Raw genomic sequence first — 18,384 nt, 5'->3', positions numbered from 1 at the left:
CACAAGGTCCTCTTTTCGTATCCACTGACTAACTCACTGGTCCTTGTGGTTCTGAGCCCTATGTAGGGCAGACCCTGCAATGGTCGCTCCTCTCAGCACCTCAGCAGCAGAATTAAGAAGGAAAACAGCCTCTACCTTTCGGAATCGGGTTTGTCCTGTCATCTCCTATACCAAACTTGCTTGTGGTGGCTGTAGGAAGGGCAGAGAGAGTCAGGGTTGGGAAAGCCCCAGCTACAAGGTATGGCATGCGGCAAAAGGGCTGAGCTGGGCAGTGTTCTTAGCATTTAGGTGATTTGGGGTAATCTCTGGCCTCACTGGCATTCACTGCAGAAACCTGTGATGGGACCTGGGCTGTGTGCTGACTTGTATCTAAAGCTACTCTGCTCGACCCAGGACCAAAAACCAGCACACACCACACTTGGAGCTACAGGTTGAGTTGTAGCCTCTCTTCCTACCCAGCCCTAGCAGGTAGACCCTTCACCTCCAGGGAATTGGGAACACCACTGGTTCCATGTCATGTGTGTGACATAGCACAGAGGCTTATAGACTACAGAAGTTCATAGCTCACTATTGAGACTGGATATCCAAGATTGAGACACTGAAAACTCTGGTAGATGAGGTGAGGTAGCCTGCTTTGTGCTTAAAAGCACCATAGTCAGCCAGTTTGTACCTCAGTGTGGGAGACAGCCTGTCACCAGGAAAGTGCAAAGTTGTGTGGTCAAAGTGGCCCATGGCCTCCTTGCTCACCATGTCTCTGTCCAGTCTCCTATGGGCTTTGCCTCTTACTGTTTTGGGATATTCGTTTTTAACCAGAAAAGAAACAAAGCTGGACGTGGTGGGTCCACACCTTTAATCTCAGTATCCAGAAGGCGAAGGCAAGCAGGTCTATCTCTGAGTTTGAAGTCAACCTGGTATACACAGTGAGTCCTAAGCCAGCCAGGGCTACAAAATATGACCGTGTCTCAAACAAAAAATTAATATGTACATGGGTGCTCTGCCTGCATGGGTGCACAACATGTACCAAAGAGGCCAGAAGATCCCTTGGGATTGGCGTTACAGATAACTGTGAACCACCATGTGGTTGCTGGGAATTGAACCCTGGTCTTCTGGAAGAATAGCCAGTGCTCTTAAACAGTGAGCCATCTCTGCCTAGCTCCAGTGTTCTGGAGTTTTTCTTAACTTTGCCAATCAGAAAGAAGGAAGTGGATCCCATTTAACCATGTTCATGACCAGTGCAGCCCAAGGGTAGAGTACTGTCCTGACCTCTGCTAGAGCCCTTGGGTACAGGTAGGGATGTCAATGGCGCTAATCTGTTGCCTCTTCTGTGGCATGAGCTCCTGAGGTGTAGGTAGGAAGGGCCCCATTTTCATGCCCATGATGTCTTTGTACTGTTCCAGTCTTTCTTACATTCGTGTTAGAGGTCTGTTTGGGGTTATTTTGACATAAAAAACAGTAAGGTCTATCTATCTGCTCTCCCAAGTGAGCGGTGCCTCCCATAGACATGCTTGGATACACCCTAGGTCTGCTCAAGCTTCAACACCACATCTTTTTGTTGATTTGGGGATTGTAGTTTATGTTCAATAAAATGCACCTAAACAAACCGACTTGATGCATTCTGACAGCACCCACCAAGTCACAGCACCCTCTGGCTGCCTTTCACTTTCTTGAATGTGCAGGTGGCATCTTGCTCTTTGGGCAGTTGAGGTTCATCATATTGCCTGTGTCCACAGCTCTTCCCGGTTGTGCCAAGGTAGGCAGACTGGACACTATGACCATCCCTTGGCCTGTGATAGACCCTGGGGTGTCCCCACCCTAGGTCCTGGGCTGGGCCACTTAGAGGCTCTGTGGACATTGTCCTGTTGGATTGAGCTGGGGAAGTTGTATTATAGTTAGAGCTACACTGTGTTGTGTTAAGTGTCCTCCATGTACGGCCTCCTCCCTCTCCCTGCAGAAGCTATGCCATCGGTGGTAACTGAATTCCTTCTTGGTAAAATCATAAAATAGGGGAGTTTGAGCCAGGTCCACGGCCCCAGATCCACCAAACTCCACCAATCCCCAGGGGACACATGTCCTCCAGACCTTCCTAAGGCCTTCCTCACACACACACACACACACACACACACACACACACACACACACACTCATTGTGTATTTCAGTATATGTAAACATGTGCACTAATGTGTCTACCCATATACTTGCTTACACATGACCTGACATCTGGGTGTGTGCACATACCTGTACTGTGCCCATTCATATAAAACACACGTACAGTGCACATATACTGGCAGCTTGTGTAAGCATGTCTGTGGCCGATGCATGACATCTCACAATTGCTTCCTTTTTGAAGCAGTGTGTGAGGTCTGTTCAGTAGGGTACTAGGTGGGTACAGTCGTTGGCACAAACCCAGTGCAGCATGAGGCATTTGCATGCAGCTACAGAGCAGGGAGAGGCAGAGACAATCTTGGGGCTTCAGGTGAAAACTAGAAAACCAAGGCCAGATTTTCGTTGATTAAAGGTTCTGTGCTTGGTTGTGGAGGAAAGCACCACTCCCAAGAGGTTCTCCCATTCACCCCATTCACCCCATGTGTGTGACACAGCACAGAGGCTTATAGATAGGTTTCTGCTATCTGGCTGAGACTAGCAGTCTAAAGCCAGGAGGGCCCACTCACAGTGCCCTGTCGGGGTGGAATGTCAGGGAGTCCTCCAGGCCCTCTGTCATCGGGAAACACTGATCCCATTCACCACAGCTTCACACATTTCTTCACTGCCCACGGATCAGCTTGCCTGTGCCACCACATTAAGAGTTTCTGTGTGAGTTTTCTTTTGAGGACATGTTCAGGAAGTGATCTAAGAGGACAGAAAGTCACTTTAATGGTCACTTTTTCAAACTGCAAAGTCCTTCTGAGTATGGGCCCTACATTCATCTTCATGTCCACATTCCCATTCTAACTACTTGCCCAGCTGTGAGTGCCTGCTCAGTTCAACATATGCAGCTGTGTTTCCCTAGGAGAAATGAAAAAGAGAGAACAGTAGATCCCCTCAGAGTGGTCACACGCTTGGACTACACGAGCCCTGACTTGGCCAGTCCCAGACATTGAGAATGGTGTTGTACCACAGCATGTGAATGGGCATGTCTCCCAGCTGGTACCTAGTAGGACCAACTATGACCTACTGCTGAATGTATTCAGCTGCGGCACATTTGTAGATGACATAGTCAAGCCACAATGTCAAAGGGTTGCATACCCATGAATAGGTGTTTCTTTTTCCCTCTCTAACTCTCTTGGCGTTGACACTGTGCCTGATCTGGACAAGAGGGATATGCAGTAAGGACCCTCCTCCATTCTCTGCCTTCAGCCTGTGCCTGAGACCCAGCAGAGCCCTGAGCACAGAGATGGGCTATCTGCCAATCTGGTGGCATTCTCAGCTCATTCCACAACAAGGCTGTCATGCCCCACTTAGAGGAAGTCCATTGCTCTAAGTAGAGAGGAACTGTATGAGCATTGCAAACGTGTGTGCACTGCCAAGTCCAGGACTAAGTGCGTCTTCCTCAGGAGTGTGTAGTACACCAGGGATTGGGTTCTGCTGGGGTGATGGGTCATAGTCACTCTCAGCTCAGCCTGTTAGCCTCTTCTCTCTCCTCAGGCATCTGTGGGCTCTGAGAAGCTCTTTGCCCCGGCACCTGACAAAGGTGAGTGCATCCCCAGCCCAGCTCCTGGGTCTCAGACTATAGAGACTCAAGAGCAGTAGGAGCCTTGGGAGGGCCTGTTTATCTCATTGGGTAGGGATGGGGCTAATAGAAGTAGTCTTAGTGTAAGAGCCAGCCTCCACCGACCACTGCAGGCATCAGGGCATGCATGTGTGGCTGCATGAATGCATGTTAATGCATGCTGCAGCCAAGGGAGTAAGTAGAGGTTGGACAAGTATCACCCCTAGGGCAAGTCCTTGTAGAACCTTAATCTTGTCTATAAAATGGGGTCATAAGAGCTGTGCCTGGTGGCACAGGCCTATCTTCCCAGCAACTTGGGAAGTTGAGGTAGGAAGATTAAAATTTGAGGCCCATTGTGGGCTACAGAGTGAGTTCAAGACCATCCTGGGTGACTTAAAGCAACGCTATTTCAAAATAAAAGTCAAGGAGGGCTAAAGAGATATAGCTCAGTGGTAGAGTACTTTCTTAGACTGTTCAAGACTCATCTCCCAACACCAAAAGCAACGGCTAGTCAGATGGCTCAGTGGTTAGGGTACTGCCAAGCCTGAAGACCTGAATCCACATGATAGGAGAGAAGTGACTCCCACGGGTCACCCTCTGAGCTCCAAGCGTGTACCATGGCGTGTGCACACACGCTCATGCGCACAATGTGAAGAGAAACTAGGGAGCTGGACATAGCAGCACATGCCTTTAGTCCTAGCACTTGGGAGGCAGGTGTAAGGGATATGTTGTGTTGAGGCCAGACCAGTCTACAGAGCAAGCTCCAGGACAACCAGGACTATATAGTGAGACCCTGTTTCAAGACAGAGAGAGAAGGGGCAGGAGAAATGGCTCAGTGGTTAAGAAATTATGCTGTTCTATCAGAGGACTGGAATTCGGGTTCTAACACCCACATCAGACAGCTCACAAATGCCTGAAACTCCAGCTCAAAGGGATCCAGTGCCTCTTCTCTCCCTCAGACACTTGCATATATCCATACAAATACATATAATTTAAAAAATAATTACTTTAAAAGAGAAAAAAGGGGAGGGGGCTGGAGAGATTTAAAGCACTGATTGCTCTTCCAAAGGACCAGGGTTGGATTCTCAACACCCACATGGTGGCTCCCAACCATCTGTAACTCTAGTTCCAGGGGATCTGATGCCCACTTGTGGCCTCCACAGGCAGCCTGTTGGTGCAGAAGTATACACGCAGCCAAACTCACACACATAAAATAAAGATGAGGAAACAAAAAGAAAAACAAACCTCACAGCAACTTTTAAAATGGGGCTATTACAGCCTTCTACCCTGGCGGTACTTTGGGGTCTAGTATTCTGGAGTTATGAAAAGACCTGGGACTGGACACCAGGGAGGAGGCGAGCACACAAGCTGAGCTCACCTGTGTGACTTCGGGTCATGGACACGGCTTATCTCTGTTCATGTTTCCACTGGATATAGAGGTCATCACAGGACCGTTGACACCGTGCCAGGAGCAATGGCAGGGTCTGAACATAACGGTTAGTGGCAGGTGGTACTTGGGCACATAGAACCAGGTCCAACAACACACTTAAACCTTTCTCTGCAGGCTCTGGGAGAGGTGAGAAGTCAGAGGCCAAGGCGGGGACAGTGCCCAAGGTGTCAGGCCTGGAGCGCAGTCGTGAGCTCAGCACCGAGTCTTTCCTGCCTGCCACAGCACCTGCGCCCTCAGGACCTCCGCCAGGAGCTCCAGCCAGCCCCCTGGTGAAGAGGGAAGCCCCTATAGTACCTCACCACCTTCCGCAGCCACAGCTCACCCAGCAGCATCGCGGCTCACTCCCAACACACGTGCCTCTGTCTTTGGGCGCCTTCGTGGGCCCTGGCTCTGGCCAGGTGGCACCCAACAGCCTGCACCTGCACAGCCTCAGGTAGGAAGTGGGTGGTGACACTATGTCCTGGGGTGGGGCTATGGCTTCCTACCCACCTCAGGTCTGAGGGAGGCACTGCTGGCCCTGAGAGGGGGTGTGGCTATTGGGACATCCAGGTTCTGAGAGAATGGATGCCACTGAGCCCTGTGTCCTGCAGCAGGAGCAGCAGCACCGTCAGCGGCACCCCTCTGGGCCTGACGAAACACGTGACACTGTCGCCGCACGGCCCTGGCCCCCACCTGTCTACCTCACACCTGGCGCTCAGGTCCCAGGCGCAGCACCAGCACCACACCGCGGCAATGTTCGCTGCTCCCCCAACACTGCCCCCGCCCCCGGCATTGCCCGCCAGCAGCCTGGTCATCCCAGGACACCCCGCCGGTAGGTATTACACCCAGGGGCGCATGCTTAACTTTGATGGGGCCCTGGGGTAAGATGGAAGAGGTTAAGATCCCAGGAGGTTCGTGGGCTGACCATTCCCAGGGGTTGGTCTTAGAGGACTCACAGGTCACGTGCCTGCCTTTGCTGCTCCGGGCCTCCAGAAGACCCCGCGTGGGGCACACGTCCCTCCCCTTACTTCTGGCTGGAACCGTCACTACTTTTTAATCTCTGAAAGATTTCTGAATGGAGTCAGCCAGCCATCCTGCAGGGACAGGAACACTCTGCCTGGGGGCAGGTATCCCAGCCCTGACCGTGGGTCACCGACTTCTCTCCTTGCCTCTAGATGCCAGCCTGTTGATCTCATTCAACCAGCCAATCATGTATTGCCAGCCTCATTCGGGGATTCTGATTGGTACTTGGTCACAGGCTCCTCTCTTACCTCCACCCCTGGGCCCGCACGTAGCGAGCGGCCACCACGGCTTGGCCTGCCGACCCCGGGAGTGCCAGGTGACTATCCGCCTCGCCCCACTGGGAGCCCGCGGCCGACGTGCCTCTCCGTCTCTCTCTCTTTTTCTCTTGTAGATCACGAACTGCTCAGGCAAGAGCTGAACACGCGGTTTCTGGTGCAGAACGCCGAGCGGCCTGGCGCCTCCCTGGGCCCGGGGGCTCTGCTGCGGGCCGAGTTCCACCAGCACACGCACCAGCACACGCACCAGCACACACACCAGCACACACACCAGCACCAACACACATTTGCCCCCTTCGCGGGGCTGCCCCCGACGCCGCTCATGCCGCCCACTGCACCCTCGCCGGTGCGTAGGCCGAGTGCTGGCTGCTGGCTGCTGGCAGGGCGGGGCGGGCTGGGTGGGGCAGGCAGCTGTACACTCAGATGCACACTCACTTCCATGCACATAGGCCCTGAGCAAGCAGCCCCGGTGTCTAATTCCTGTGTGTGTAGACCCCACTCGACTGCCATGTTGGGTGCTGGCCTGGGCTGGCTACACCATTGCTGGGTCTTAGGCCTGACACCAGGTCTGGAACCTAGACAGGACTGGGCTGCCAGGACCAGTCTACTGCAGCCCTCTTGTGTGTTCTTCAGTCCATTTTCACCTCGTTGTGTATAGCCATTTCCTCGATTTGTCAGCAGCCTGGGTCGTTCATAACTTTCCCACCCATCCTACCTCCACTGCCTGGGCTTCATGCCTACTCCCCTACCTAGATCCTCAGCTAGGTACACCCAAACCTCTCTGAACCAGGAGCCCGGGCCCCACAGGGCCTGAGGCCAGTGTTCTCAAGGAGCCAGGTGACACCAGACCACCTGCTTCAGAAAGCAGTACCATCCTGGTCACTGTCCAACCCAGCGTGGGTGGGTTCTGGGCCAATGGAGGGCATCCGGCCTGTACAGGAAGTCTTAATTTTGCTTTCTTCCCTTGCAGTTTGACAAATTCTCACCCAAGCTGGACAGCCCCTACTTCCGACATTCCAACGTGAGTCCCTGTGCTCAAGTCCGTCTTACTGTCTGCTTGGGGTGTGGGAAGCTCAGGATTTTCCTGTGCTTCCTTCAGGGTACCTAGGGAGGGAGAAGCAGTGTGCAAAGTCCCTCCACCATTGTGGGGCCCACAGCCCAGAACTCTGTCTCTCTTGCAGCTCTTCCCGCCCTTCCCTCCCATAGGCCCTGGGCTGCCCACCCTGATTGTGCACCGTGGCCCCTTTGGGTCCCTGCAGGGTGCTTTTCAGCCCAAGGTACAGCTGTTCCTGGCAGGGAGGTGACTGGCTGGTGGGTGGGTCTAGGGCATGGGGCAAGGCTACAAAATAGCTCCAGTTTTTAATTGCAATCTGGCCTCAATATGAGCGCCCCTTGCTGTTTGGGGGCCCGTTTGCAGTCAGAGAGCCTGCTCCTGAGCAGTGCAGGAGTTGTCCACCTGACATGGCATCCAAACCCATCTCCTTGCCCAGGAGGGAAGGCCCGGAAGAGCTGGGAGCCGAGTAGGAGAGGTCCCATGGCCTCTCCCTCCAAACAGGGAATGTGGGCCCCACCTCACTTAAGCCCAGCCATGCCCGTGCAGCTCCCAAGTCTCCAGATTAAGGCCTGGGCTTGCTGCCTTCCCCTAAGTACTGTCTCAACCATGGTATGTAAGTGCTTCTCACAGTGAGGCGGCTATCCACTCTCCCAGTGATGTCATTCGCCAGTCTTTCTGCCTTGGCAAATCTTTTGACTAAAGGGGAGGTGGTCCTATGATGAGACTAAGGTAACAGCGTGCAGGGTCACACCAGCAGGCCAAAGCATCCCAGAACTTGGGACTCCCAAGAGGCCTCCTGCTTCCTTCCTCCTCAGCACATGGGTCGCTCATGTTCTCTCTTTCTCTCTCTCTCTCCCCTTACACCTTCAGACTTCAAACTCAATCGAGATAACGGGCCGGGCCAGTGCAGTTCACACTTTGCTGCAGAAAGCCCCTGGGGTAGGTGTTGGCATTCACTCACAAAGTTGGCAGCATACACTCAGGTGCTCTCTCTCCCAGAGAGCCTGGACATGACCCATCTCTCCTGTTCACCACAGGTGTCTGATCCATACCGGACAGCAGTCAGGGTGAGTGAGTGCATGTGGGGAGGAGGAGTTGGAAGCATACCCGGGGCTGTGGCTGGGAAGGACTCCGGTTCTCTCCTGGGTGGCCTTGGGGTGGTCCTGATGGTAGGAATCTGGGGAAGATGAGGCCTGGGAAGAGGCGCTGGGCTCTCTGAGCACATCCCGGTCCTGCCACAGAAACCAGGGAAGTGGTGTGCGGTACACGTGCAGATCGCCTGGCAGATCTACCACCAGCAGCAGAAGATGAAGGTGAGGCCGGGCCAGGCGGGTGCACTACTGGGGCCTCCCTGGTGGGGCCGTTTGGGGGGACTCTAGGGTATATGATGAGAGTGGCCAGCTCCAGGCCCTCACTGAGGACTCATGATACTGCCTGGGAGGAATCTGGGTTGGGAAGACAGTGCAGAGACCAGGGATGAGGGCCACACGCATGTGCACAGGTATCTGATGGGCAGGTGATAGGTGGGGCTGGAAGTGGGAGAGAGTTTTTACAATCAGGACAGTCTGCAATACTGATATTACCCATGATACACCGTAACTTTGTGTGCAGCTGTAAAAACCGCTATCTCCTAAAAGACCTTAAAGGAGTCAACGGGAAGGGACTCGTGAGAGAGAGTGCTGTTTATATTCCAGTGCCCATGTTTAGGTGGAGGCGGATAGGGGCTTGCAGTGTGGATTTGCAGGACAGGAGTGGTAAAATTTAGGGTGTGCCCACAGTGATTCCTGAGTGATCCCGGTGATACCTTCGGGAATAAGGGCTTGGTTCTCACTCAGCTGAGATTAGTTTGTGACCCTGGTTGGATAGGCAACTGTAGACATATAAGTTCTGCACGCCTCCCACTTGCTTGCACCTGGCACAGAGCACTCTACAAGGTGATGTGCAAACGCCACCCTCACACACACTCAGTAACACACTTTAGGAAGTGGGAGGAATGTGAGCCCCCAAATCCAGGCCATAGCAAGGTGTGGCAGGGCAGATCACACAGCCAAGGGTAGAGGGATAAAGACCTTGTCCTTGTGGTCTCCAGAGCCATATTGCAGCTTCTGACCACAGAGCCCTCAAGGGATGGCCAGCACAAAGGACAAACACCTCAGGTCTATATCATTTTAATAGAGTCATGGTTTGGGGGTTTTGTATATTTGTGTTTGTGTGTGTCTGTGTGTGTATGCGTGTGTACATGCAATACATGAGTGCCATGGCATGCATGTGGAGGTCAGAGGACAACTTGTAGGAGATGAATCTCTCTTTCTACTATGTGGGTCCTAAGGTTTGAACTCAGGTCCTCAGGAGCCTTTACCTGCTAAGCCATCTTACTGTTATAGAGTCCTGTTTCTAAACATAAATTGCATCAATGGAAAGCAAGCATGTTTGGAACAACTCAGGCCTATGGATATGCTTTTCCAACTGAATTTTTTGAAATCTAATTGAAGATATTTCCTATGAAATGACATGTGTAAATATTCTGTGTATATATAAAGCACACCAATTGAAAGCTATGACATAAAAGTGGAGCGTGTCATTGTGACGCCATGCATTGCATACTGTATTAAGGTTTTGGTTTTTCTGTCTCAGATGAAGCCCACTAAAACTGCCTTTCCTTCCCCCATATCTGGGGCTGCCAGAACATGGGCAGTTCCTCAGGAGCGCCGCCAGTGAAGTCCCTGTATAGTCCAGGCCACCAGTTGAGGCTTTACGTGGAGCAGTGGCCAAGCCCCGGCACACAGCCCTGGAACACACTCTGTCCCCTTGCAGATGCAGCTGGACCCCCACAAGCTGGAGGTTGGCACAAAGCTGGACCTGTTTAGCCGGCCCCCCGCCCCAGGCATGTTCTCTGGGTTCCACTACCCACAGGATCTGGCCCGGCCCCTCTTCTCCAGCACAGGTGAGACCAAGGATAGCTGGGACCAGGGGTCTGAGTAGGGCCAAAAACATCTCCAGGGCCCTTGCATGGTGTTCTTTATATCTACTGCTGGTCCCAGGCCAATGTCCCAAAGCTAGCCCAGGTACCCTGGGACCCTGGTGCTAGTTCTTAACAGCCCTAACCAAAGTATATCACCTGGGCCTCTATCCCATATTACTGGATGCTTGGTGATCTGGTCCCTCCTCATCCTGGCATCCCTCATTCTCATTATGGGGGCCTATATCTCTAAGCTCAACATATCCAGGACAGTGTCTGGTTTGTCTCCACATGCAGGGAACTGTCCCCAACAACCTGTGTCCCAGCCTTCCCTAAGTGCATGGCAGAGTAGAGTTATATGCTTTCAGCCCCAGAAGCCCTTTACAACAAGACTGGATGCCCAGGGTTTATTGGGGACACCTGCTTGACATGTATCTAAATCCCAGGTCTCCAGGAAGGAAAAAGAGACTCAGCATGAGGCTACATGAATAAAGTCTAGACAGCATGTGCTGCACTTCAGTTAGGGGCATAAAAGGAACTTCTCAAACTCAAAATCTGAACCCAGATATTGGTAGAGACAAGTCGAGGGCCAGCATCAATTTCAGGCCACTCCGAGAATGTCATTTAAGCCTGTGTGTATGCACACATGTGCACATAGACACATGTGAATGCTGTCTGCCTTTCCCTCTGCAGGATCCCTTTTCTTTCACAATCAGGTCTCAGGTCTGTCACCTCAGAGCCCCAGCTACTCTAGTCCCTTTCCTTCCTTCTTTCTTTCTTTCTTTCTTTCTTTCTTTCTTTCTTTCTTTCTTCCTTCCTTCCTTCCTTTCTTCCTTCCTTCCTTCCTTCCTTCTTTATCTACCTATTTTTGTGGGTTTTGGAGACGGGATTTCTCTATGTATAACAGTTTTGGCATCTGCTTTGTTGACCAGGCTGGCCTTAAACTCAAAGAAGTCTGCCTGCCTCTGCCTCCCGAGTGCTGGGATGAAAGGCATGCACCACTACTGCCCAGTCTCCCCTAGTCCTGTTCATCCTCTTCCCACTTGGTATCCACTTATAGGTGGATGAGGGCAATTATGTTTTCACCTCTGTAAGCATGTTAGGCTAACAGAGCTGGCTCAAGTCCCAGAACATACCCTTAGTGCTCTGCAAGGTGTCATGTTCCAAAGCTGGCCTCTCCTCCGTCCTTCAGTCCCTACCTTGGATGATCACTACCTTCTCCCCACTTCTCAAAGTTCTCTGTTTCTTAAAACTGCCTAGTGTCCACCAGACATCTGATATGTTTTTACTGGGATTGAGTTGAGATGACCCAGGAAAGGAAACTCATTCCTTTCTGGTATCAACTTCTAACTCACCAACAAGGTGTTTTGTTTCTTTCTCATTACTCATTTAAAATTCCATTTAGCTAGAAAATAGAGGGTGTATCCAAGACTACGGACCCAAGACCACCTGCCTCCCTTGGGTTATTAGCCAGGATCATTTTTAGCTCCAGTTTTAAACCCTGGGTTAACCACCTTGGGGATCAGTCCCATTATGGCTCACTTACTTGGGCCTTCCCTCCCAATTTTTATCCACATCTTGGCTTCCTTCTCTGGGGGAACTCTACTATAGTCAGTACCAATGCCCCTGCCCACCTTGGGCCCCAGCTCTGGGAAGCAGACTGAATTCCAACCTCATGATCTAGCCATACACCTGTCAGTGATGCAGAGGTGAGCAAATGGGAGATAGGGGCTCCCAAAGTAAACTGGGGTGCTCCAAATGTGACCCACCACTAGAGGAAGAAGTCCCAGGTCTGGGGGCGCTTGTCAACCTGGCTACCTTCCACCTAGGTGCCACTCATCCAACCGCCAACCCGTTTGGACCCTCAGCTCATCATGGCAGCTTCCTGCCCACTGGTCACCTGACAGGTAAGTGACTGAGAAGCCTGGGTGGCATCTTCCACAGACCTCAAGGCTAAAGGGATGTGAATGGGTGGGAAGAAAGTCCCACAACCTCTCAGATCAATACAGGTGGCACCTGCCCAGACTAAGAAGCTCCTGGGCCACCCACCCTTTTGGTCTGGGGCAGGGTGGAAGCCTTGCAGATTCCTAACCCCGTGTTGCCCTCCCCTCACCCCCTGCAGACCCCTTCGGCAGATCCAGCACCTTTGGAGGCTTGGGGAGCCTGAGCAGCCACGCTTTCGGAGGTCTGGGCAGCCATGCATTGAGTGAGTGACTGGCCACATCCATTCCACTGTCCCTTACCCTTACCCTCCTGTCTGCCCTGCACACTTAACCTCCCTCTAGGCTAAGGCTCCTCACAGTCTGTTAGGGTTGGGAAATGCACAGTGTTGAGGGGGCATCTTGCCAACTCACACACCTGGCCCTCTGTCCTTATCTCCCAATTCAGCACCAGGGAGCAGCATCTTTGCCCCCAAGGAGGGCACAGCTTTGCTTGGTCTGCCCAGCCCCCATGACACCTGGAACCGGCTGCACCGGGCACCACCTTCCTTCCCTACTCCGCCCCCATGGCCCAAGCCAGTGGATACTGAGCGCTTCTCAGCCCTGACCAACCACGACCGAGAGCCTGACAAGGGCCAGGAAGAACATGATCGGTGAGTTCATCTGGCCCTGAGACCTCTCTACCTGGTTTGGTTTCTCACCTGTCTAGTCTGTTAGACTGGGATTGATCAAAGAAATGACATGAAAATAAAAGGAGACTGACCTCTATAGAAGCAAACTGTCCTTAACTCTCCATGATAGTGAAGACTGTACACAGGTACTGGGGGGCTTAGAAGTTTTATAGAGCAGAAAAGGGAACTTGGGGGTGGGAGATTCATTCTGCAGAACTATTCCCTTTCAGTCTTAAAGTTGTAAATAACAACAAAGAGCCTAGGCGAGTCCTATGCAGGCTTCCTGGTTGTCGGTTCAGTCTCTGAATCCCTAAGAGCCCAGGTTAGTTGATTCTGTGGGTTTTCTTATAGTGTCCTTCACCCCTCTGGCTCCTACAAACCTCCTCCTCCCTCTTCCACAGAATTCTCCAAGTTCTGTCCAGTAGTCCAGTATTTGGTTGTGGGTCTCTCTATGTGTTTCCATCAGTTACTGGGTGAAGACTCTTTGATGACCATTGGGCTAGGCAATCTATAAGCATAGTAGAATATCATTAGGAATTATATCATTGACTTTTTTTTTTTTTTAAAGATGGCTTTCAAGCCCAAGATGGAAGCAGGCTGGTTTATCATAAAAAGGGGTGCAGTGATCCTCAGAGGACTTAGTAGTACCACAGAGTCTTACAGATGCTGCTTTCTCTGTTGATGCCATGTGCTTACATTAACCAAGATTGTAGCAAGGTCACACAGCATTCGCCTTCTTTATGATATCATTAGATGGTGGCCAACTCACATGGTTACTTCCATCTTAATGAGGTCACCAGCTAAGATGGCAGCAAACCACATGATTCCTTTCTGTTCTAGGTGAGCTCAGCTCCATGGTAAAGTGAGCCCATCCTCCACCAGAGCACAAGTCCCTGTGGGACCCACCATCTCCCAGTTCAAAAGTGGATTACACCCTTTTCTTTAAGAAGACACCTCAGTTAATATGGGTGGATACAGGAGGAGGTGGTACCCATGAGCTAAGAGCAGGCCCAAAGGCAAAATAAACAGGAAAGAATGTCATAGTCTCATTTTGAGGAAACAGGGTCCATAGGTAGCTTATAGAGAAATCACAGCATGATTTCTCTCTCAGAGTTAGTTGCGGAATAGACAAGAGAAGGAAAAAAAGATAAAGGTGCTTGTTTAAAATAAAAAAAAGTGTTTGTCTCCAGGTGGAGAGTAACTTGTGAATCTCCCTAAGGTTGTTACCAGCCCAGTTTCAGGATGGGGACAGGAACCAGCCTTTCCTATTTGGCACCAAAGCAGATGTAATTCTATTGTGGGCCAGATGCTGGTGGCGCACACCTTTAGTCCCAGCATTCAGGAGGCAGAAGCAGGTGGATCTCTCTGAGTTTGAGGCCAGCCTGGTCTACAGAGTGAGTTCCAGAACAGCCAGGCTATACAGAGAAACCCTGTCTCAAAGGAAAAAAAGTCTGAGCTCGTAACCCTGATATACAGAAATGGAGAAATAAAGGGAAGGGCACGAGTGGGAGTAGACGAGAGGCTTGCAGAACTGTTGCCTTTCTGTCTATGAAGTTTCCCGAGTCAGTGAGACTTTAAAAGCCAAAAGTATTACCCAGTTTGTGTTGGGTCCAGACCTCAGTCAACAGACTTAATATTGTCTTCAGGTTTAAAGGCAAGCCAAAAGTGCATAGAATGGAAATCTTGTACCCTATTTTAGGCCAGGTAAGTGTGGAGCTTGTTTCTGGTAATAAGTGGTCACCTACAACAGGAGAGTGACTGGAAACAACTGACCAGGGGCTGCAACAGGCACCCCCAATTACAGTAACCTAGTGCTGGGACTAAAGCCCACATCCAGTGACAGGTGGACTCCTGAAAGCCTGTCCTCACAGGGGTTTGAGGTCAGGTCAAAGGCATTAACGGGGGCCCTGCTTGGGTGAGGGCTACCCCACAGACCTCTTTCACAATAGCAGAATTGTTTGGAAAAAGAGCTTACAAGGAAGTAAGACTGTAATGCAGATGTGTGGGCTAGAGCATCCAGAACTTAGGGTGTCCTCACTGTCAGCACTGAGGACATAATTGAAGGTAGGGTAGAAGATCTGACCCATGCAGTTCCCGCAGCAGGCGCAACCCTCCTTAGGATGCTCTCTGAGATCCCTGGTCAGGCTCTGGGGACTGTGTCCTGCCCCTGGGCCAAAGGAGCAGGGTCCTTTGCCTGTTGAGAGCAGAGTTTGGCCAGTGTGACATACTCATCTAGGTGAGTCCTAGGCCTGCCCAGGCTTTCCCATACTATGAGCAAATGAGGGAGAAGGGCCTGCTGCAGGCACAGCTGGGGACCCTTCCAGAAAAGTGTGTGTAGAGGAGTGTTTTCAGGGTCCTCTCCTGGTCCTATAGTGGCAGTATACCTACCATGGGATCCTCAAGAGCCTTGGGGCAAGTGGCCCAACCTAACTGTGAACTCTATAGCTGGTCTTGAGCCTTTCAGGCCTCCAGGCTAAGCCTCTCAACTGGAATAGCAGGCCTGCATTATTAGGCTGGTGCTGAGGGTATTTAAAACAGATAGCTGTCTGTGGTTAAATAACCAGAAAGTAACTGCACACCCCTGAGCCTGAGAATGTTTAAGTTTTGAGCAGGGAATTCCAAGGTTGGGGCAGTCATGTTGCCTTGCCTCCCTAGCCCCAACCCCAAATGGGAGAACTCAAGGAATTTGCCATCCTGCAGCCACCCAAGGTAGTATAGAGAACTGTAGCCAAAAATCAGGGAAGGAATGTGTCAGCTGGGGGTACTTCTAACAGCCCTGGAGTCGCGGGATACACAGGCTCCACACAGCAGGAATCTTGAAGTCACATGAACTTCACAGCTTCCTAGGAGCTATAGCTGCTCTAGGTGATGGCTCTATCTTATTTTCCCCAGGGACCTCCTGGAGAAGACTCGCCTGCTGAGCCACGGCTCGCCTGCAGCACCAGTGGGCCACCCCATCAGCAGCCTCTTGCAGCGGGGCCCAGGTGAGCTGGGTCGCCCTGGGATCCTCACAGAGCGAGAGGCTGAACCTCGGATCAAGGAGAGCCACTCACCTGGCAAAGAGGATGGCGCCAAACTGGCTGTCCGACCTCCATCGCCCTACTGCAAGGCAGCCCTGGGTGACTGCCTGCGCCTGGCAGGCCTGTTGGGTCGGGAGTCCGGGAAGCAGACACCTGAGAGGCCCCAGGGCGACGTGAAGGTAAAGGAGGAGCGCAGGGAAGAGGAGACACCGGAGCTCACCGGCGTCACTGTGCACTCCACGGCCACACACCTGGGTCTGGGCACGTCGGGCTTCGTATGGGACCCGCCGCGTGACAGCTACCGGGGCCTAGAACTGCCGCGCCGCGCCTTTCCCGCCCCGCCGCCCGCCGCGGGCCCCGCTCCCTTCGAGCTGTCGGAGCGCGCCTACCGCGACCGGGAGCCTCACGACTACAGCCCGGAGCGCCTGAGGGAGGTGCGCCGGGAGGAGCTGGAGCACGCGCACACGCACGCGCCCGACCCAGAGGCCACAACCACCGCCCCCGCCGCTGCGCTGTTGCCAGCAATGCACTACCCGCGCCTGGCTACTGGCGCGCTGCACGGCGCGCTCCTGGCCCGGACCCCGCCGGCTGCCCCCGCACTCGGTGCGCCTCCTCCGCTGGTGGCTGCAGGAGGAGTGTCCACGCCACCCGCGCGCCCCAGGACGACGCCGCTGGCGCTCGGACCTGGCGAGGGGCGCGACTACTCGCCCGCGGCGTGCAACCCACCCGAGGTGGAGGCGCGGTAGTCCTGGCATAGCGGACTGGCTCACTTAAATTCCTGGGACCTGAGCACAGGAGCAGCGCAGCCCGCTCCAAGCTGCGCAGCTTGCATAGTCAAGGACTTTACGCTTTTCTGGGGGTTGACTTCATTTTCCGAGCTTGCAATTAGGTCACTGGGAAAAATTTAGCTTTGTACCTTTCCCCCCACCCCCACAGGTGACAAGCATTTTTAATGGTTTTGTATTTTTCTTAATTTTGTGCTCTAACATTTTAAAGAACAACAAAAAAAAAGAATTTTTAGTTGGGATTTACAGTTTCACTTCTCAGATCCCATTTGAGCCCCAGAGTTTGTCTTATTTATGGAAAGAAACGGTCTTTCTGTCCAGCGCACTGTGAGGCTCCGCACTCAGGCCCGGCTCTGGCCTCCCTTGGTACTTGGAACCGAAGTTACAGATATATATATATATATATTAAAATAATAATTAATAATAATGTACAAAACTTTGAGTTTTCTGCCTTATTCTATTATGCATAGATGTAAGAGGATCTCTTTGGTTTGTTTTTTAGACAAAAATGTAAATATTCTGTTGATATAATTATAAAACTTATTAAATTCTTAACCTGGACAGTCTATAACAAGTTTCTAGAAACCCCTTTGGTTATTTGTGTACATGGCCACAAAAACCCACTCTGTGGCTGTCAGTTGTGAACACACTCAGCAGAGTAACTGCAGCGACTATCCTTCAACTATGCAAGCCTAGGAGGCAGGACGGGATATTTAGAGGGAGAAGTATCTGGGCTTCCTATCAGGATGGTTGGATCTCCCAGAGAGCCACACTTCCGGGCATCTGCTTAGACTCACTGTGGACTTCAGGATTGACTCTAGTTACAAGGACAAACCTGTGCCCATGTGCTAATCTCAGTGCAGTGTTCTCTGGATCTGTGTAAGCCAGACAGAATCTTAGAAGTTGGTTCCGAGAAAAAGATCAGTTTTCTTCCTCCTACACCCACCATCTGTCTGGGTGTTGCCCTCCCCACCCCCACTCCCAGCACTACCATGTCCCTTTGCCTTTGGATCTGCAGTCATACCCTCTCAAGCTCTTCCCATGTGTTGTCAGCTTGTCCTTTTTTGTTTCTTGACCACCACTCTTGTGCCGAATCAACACTCAGCACCCCTGTCTGCTTTGTTCAGGTCCTCTCTCCTAGCCCTGTGTTTCCACTGTGGACTCCGGTTATTTTCAACAGTCTGTTTTCATGTCAATCAACAGTGGTGATAAATACAGCCTTGATTTGGATGAAATGTGGTCCAGTGTCTTGTGTGGCTCTGAGGCAGGATATCTCACTGTATCCCTCCCTGGGGTATGAGGCTCTGGACAGTGTGGGGCTGGCAGTTCTTGCAGTTCATCACCCCATTTCTTTCCCTTGGGGGCTGTGCTTTTGTGGGTGGCACTCCTGCCACACCACCCCCTTCCTTACCTGCATGCAACTCTACTGACCTTACAGGTTGGCCCAAGTGACAGACACATGAACCCTAACCATTCTGATCACAGCAGCCCATATTACCAGAGTTTGCCAGGTTTTCTGCG

General features: G+C 52.0%; 1 protein-coding gene across 14 annotated transcripts in view; it reads left to right on the top strand.

The window, feature by feature from the left end:
- Fbrsl1 (fibrosin like 1) overlaps window positions 1-18,098 on the top strand; it is a 74,580-nt gene extending 56,482 nt beyond the window's left edge. For 2 of the 14 annotated variants that reach the window (XM_027415871.2, XM_027415870.2), the window contains 15 exons: window positions 3,644-3,689; window positions 5,272-5,590; window positions 5,748-5,968; window positions 6,312-6,380; window positions 6,551-6,780; window positions 7,405-7,455; window positions 7,616-7,711; window positions 8,359-8,427; window positions 8,526-8,555; window positions 8,730-8,801; window positions 10,303-10,432; window positions 12,277-12,354; window positions 12,570-12,653; window positions 12,836-13,040; window positions 15,951-18,098. In XM_027415871.2, coding sequence (XP_027271672.1) covers window positions 3,644-3,689; window positions 5,272-5,590; window positions 5,748-5,968; window positions 6,312-6,380; window positions 6,551-6,780; window positions 7,405-7,455; window positions 7,616-7,711; window positions 8,359-8,427; window positions 8,526-8,555; window positions 8,730-8,801; window positions 10,303-10,432; window positions 12,277-12,354; window positions 12,570-12,653; window positions 12,836-13,040; window positions 15,951-16,824 — 2,574 coding nt within the window. In that variant the 3' untranslated portion in view covers window positions 16,825-18,098. Of the gene's footprint in view, window positions 1-3,643; window positions 3,690-5,271; window positions 5,591-5,747; window positions 5,969-6,311; window positions 6,476-6,550; window positions 6,781-7,404; window positions 7,456-7,615; window positions 7,712-8,358; window positions 8,428-8,525; window positions 8,556-8,729; window positions 8,802-10,302; window positions 10,433-12,276; window positions 12,355-12,569; window positions 12,654-12,835; window positions 13,041-15,950 lie in introns of all 14 variants that reach the window. The other 12 variants (XM_027415875.2, XM_035443229.1, XM_027415873.2 and 9 more) reach the window with 12 other exon arrangements.
- The last annotated feature ends 286 nt before the right edge of the window (window positions 18,099-18,384 follow it).

The sequence above is a fragment of the Cricetulus griseus genome, chromosome 4, assembly GCF_003668045.3.
Source record: "Cricetulus griseus strain 17A/GY chromosome 4, alternate assembly CriGri-PICRH-1.0, whole genome shotgun sequence".
NCBI classification, from domain to species: Eukaryota; Metazoa; Chordata; class Mammalia; order Rodentia; family Cricetidae; genus Cricetulus; species Cricetulus griseus.
This window is presented reverse-complemented; position numbering and strand designations above follow the sequence as displayed.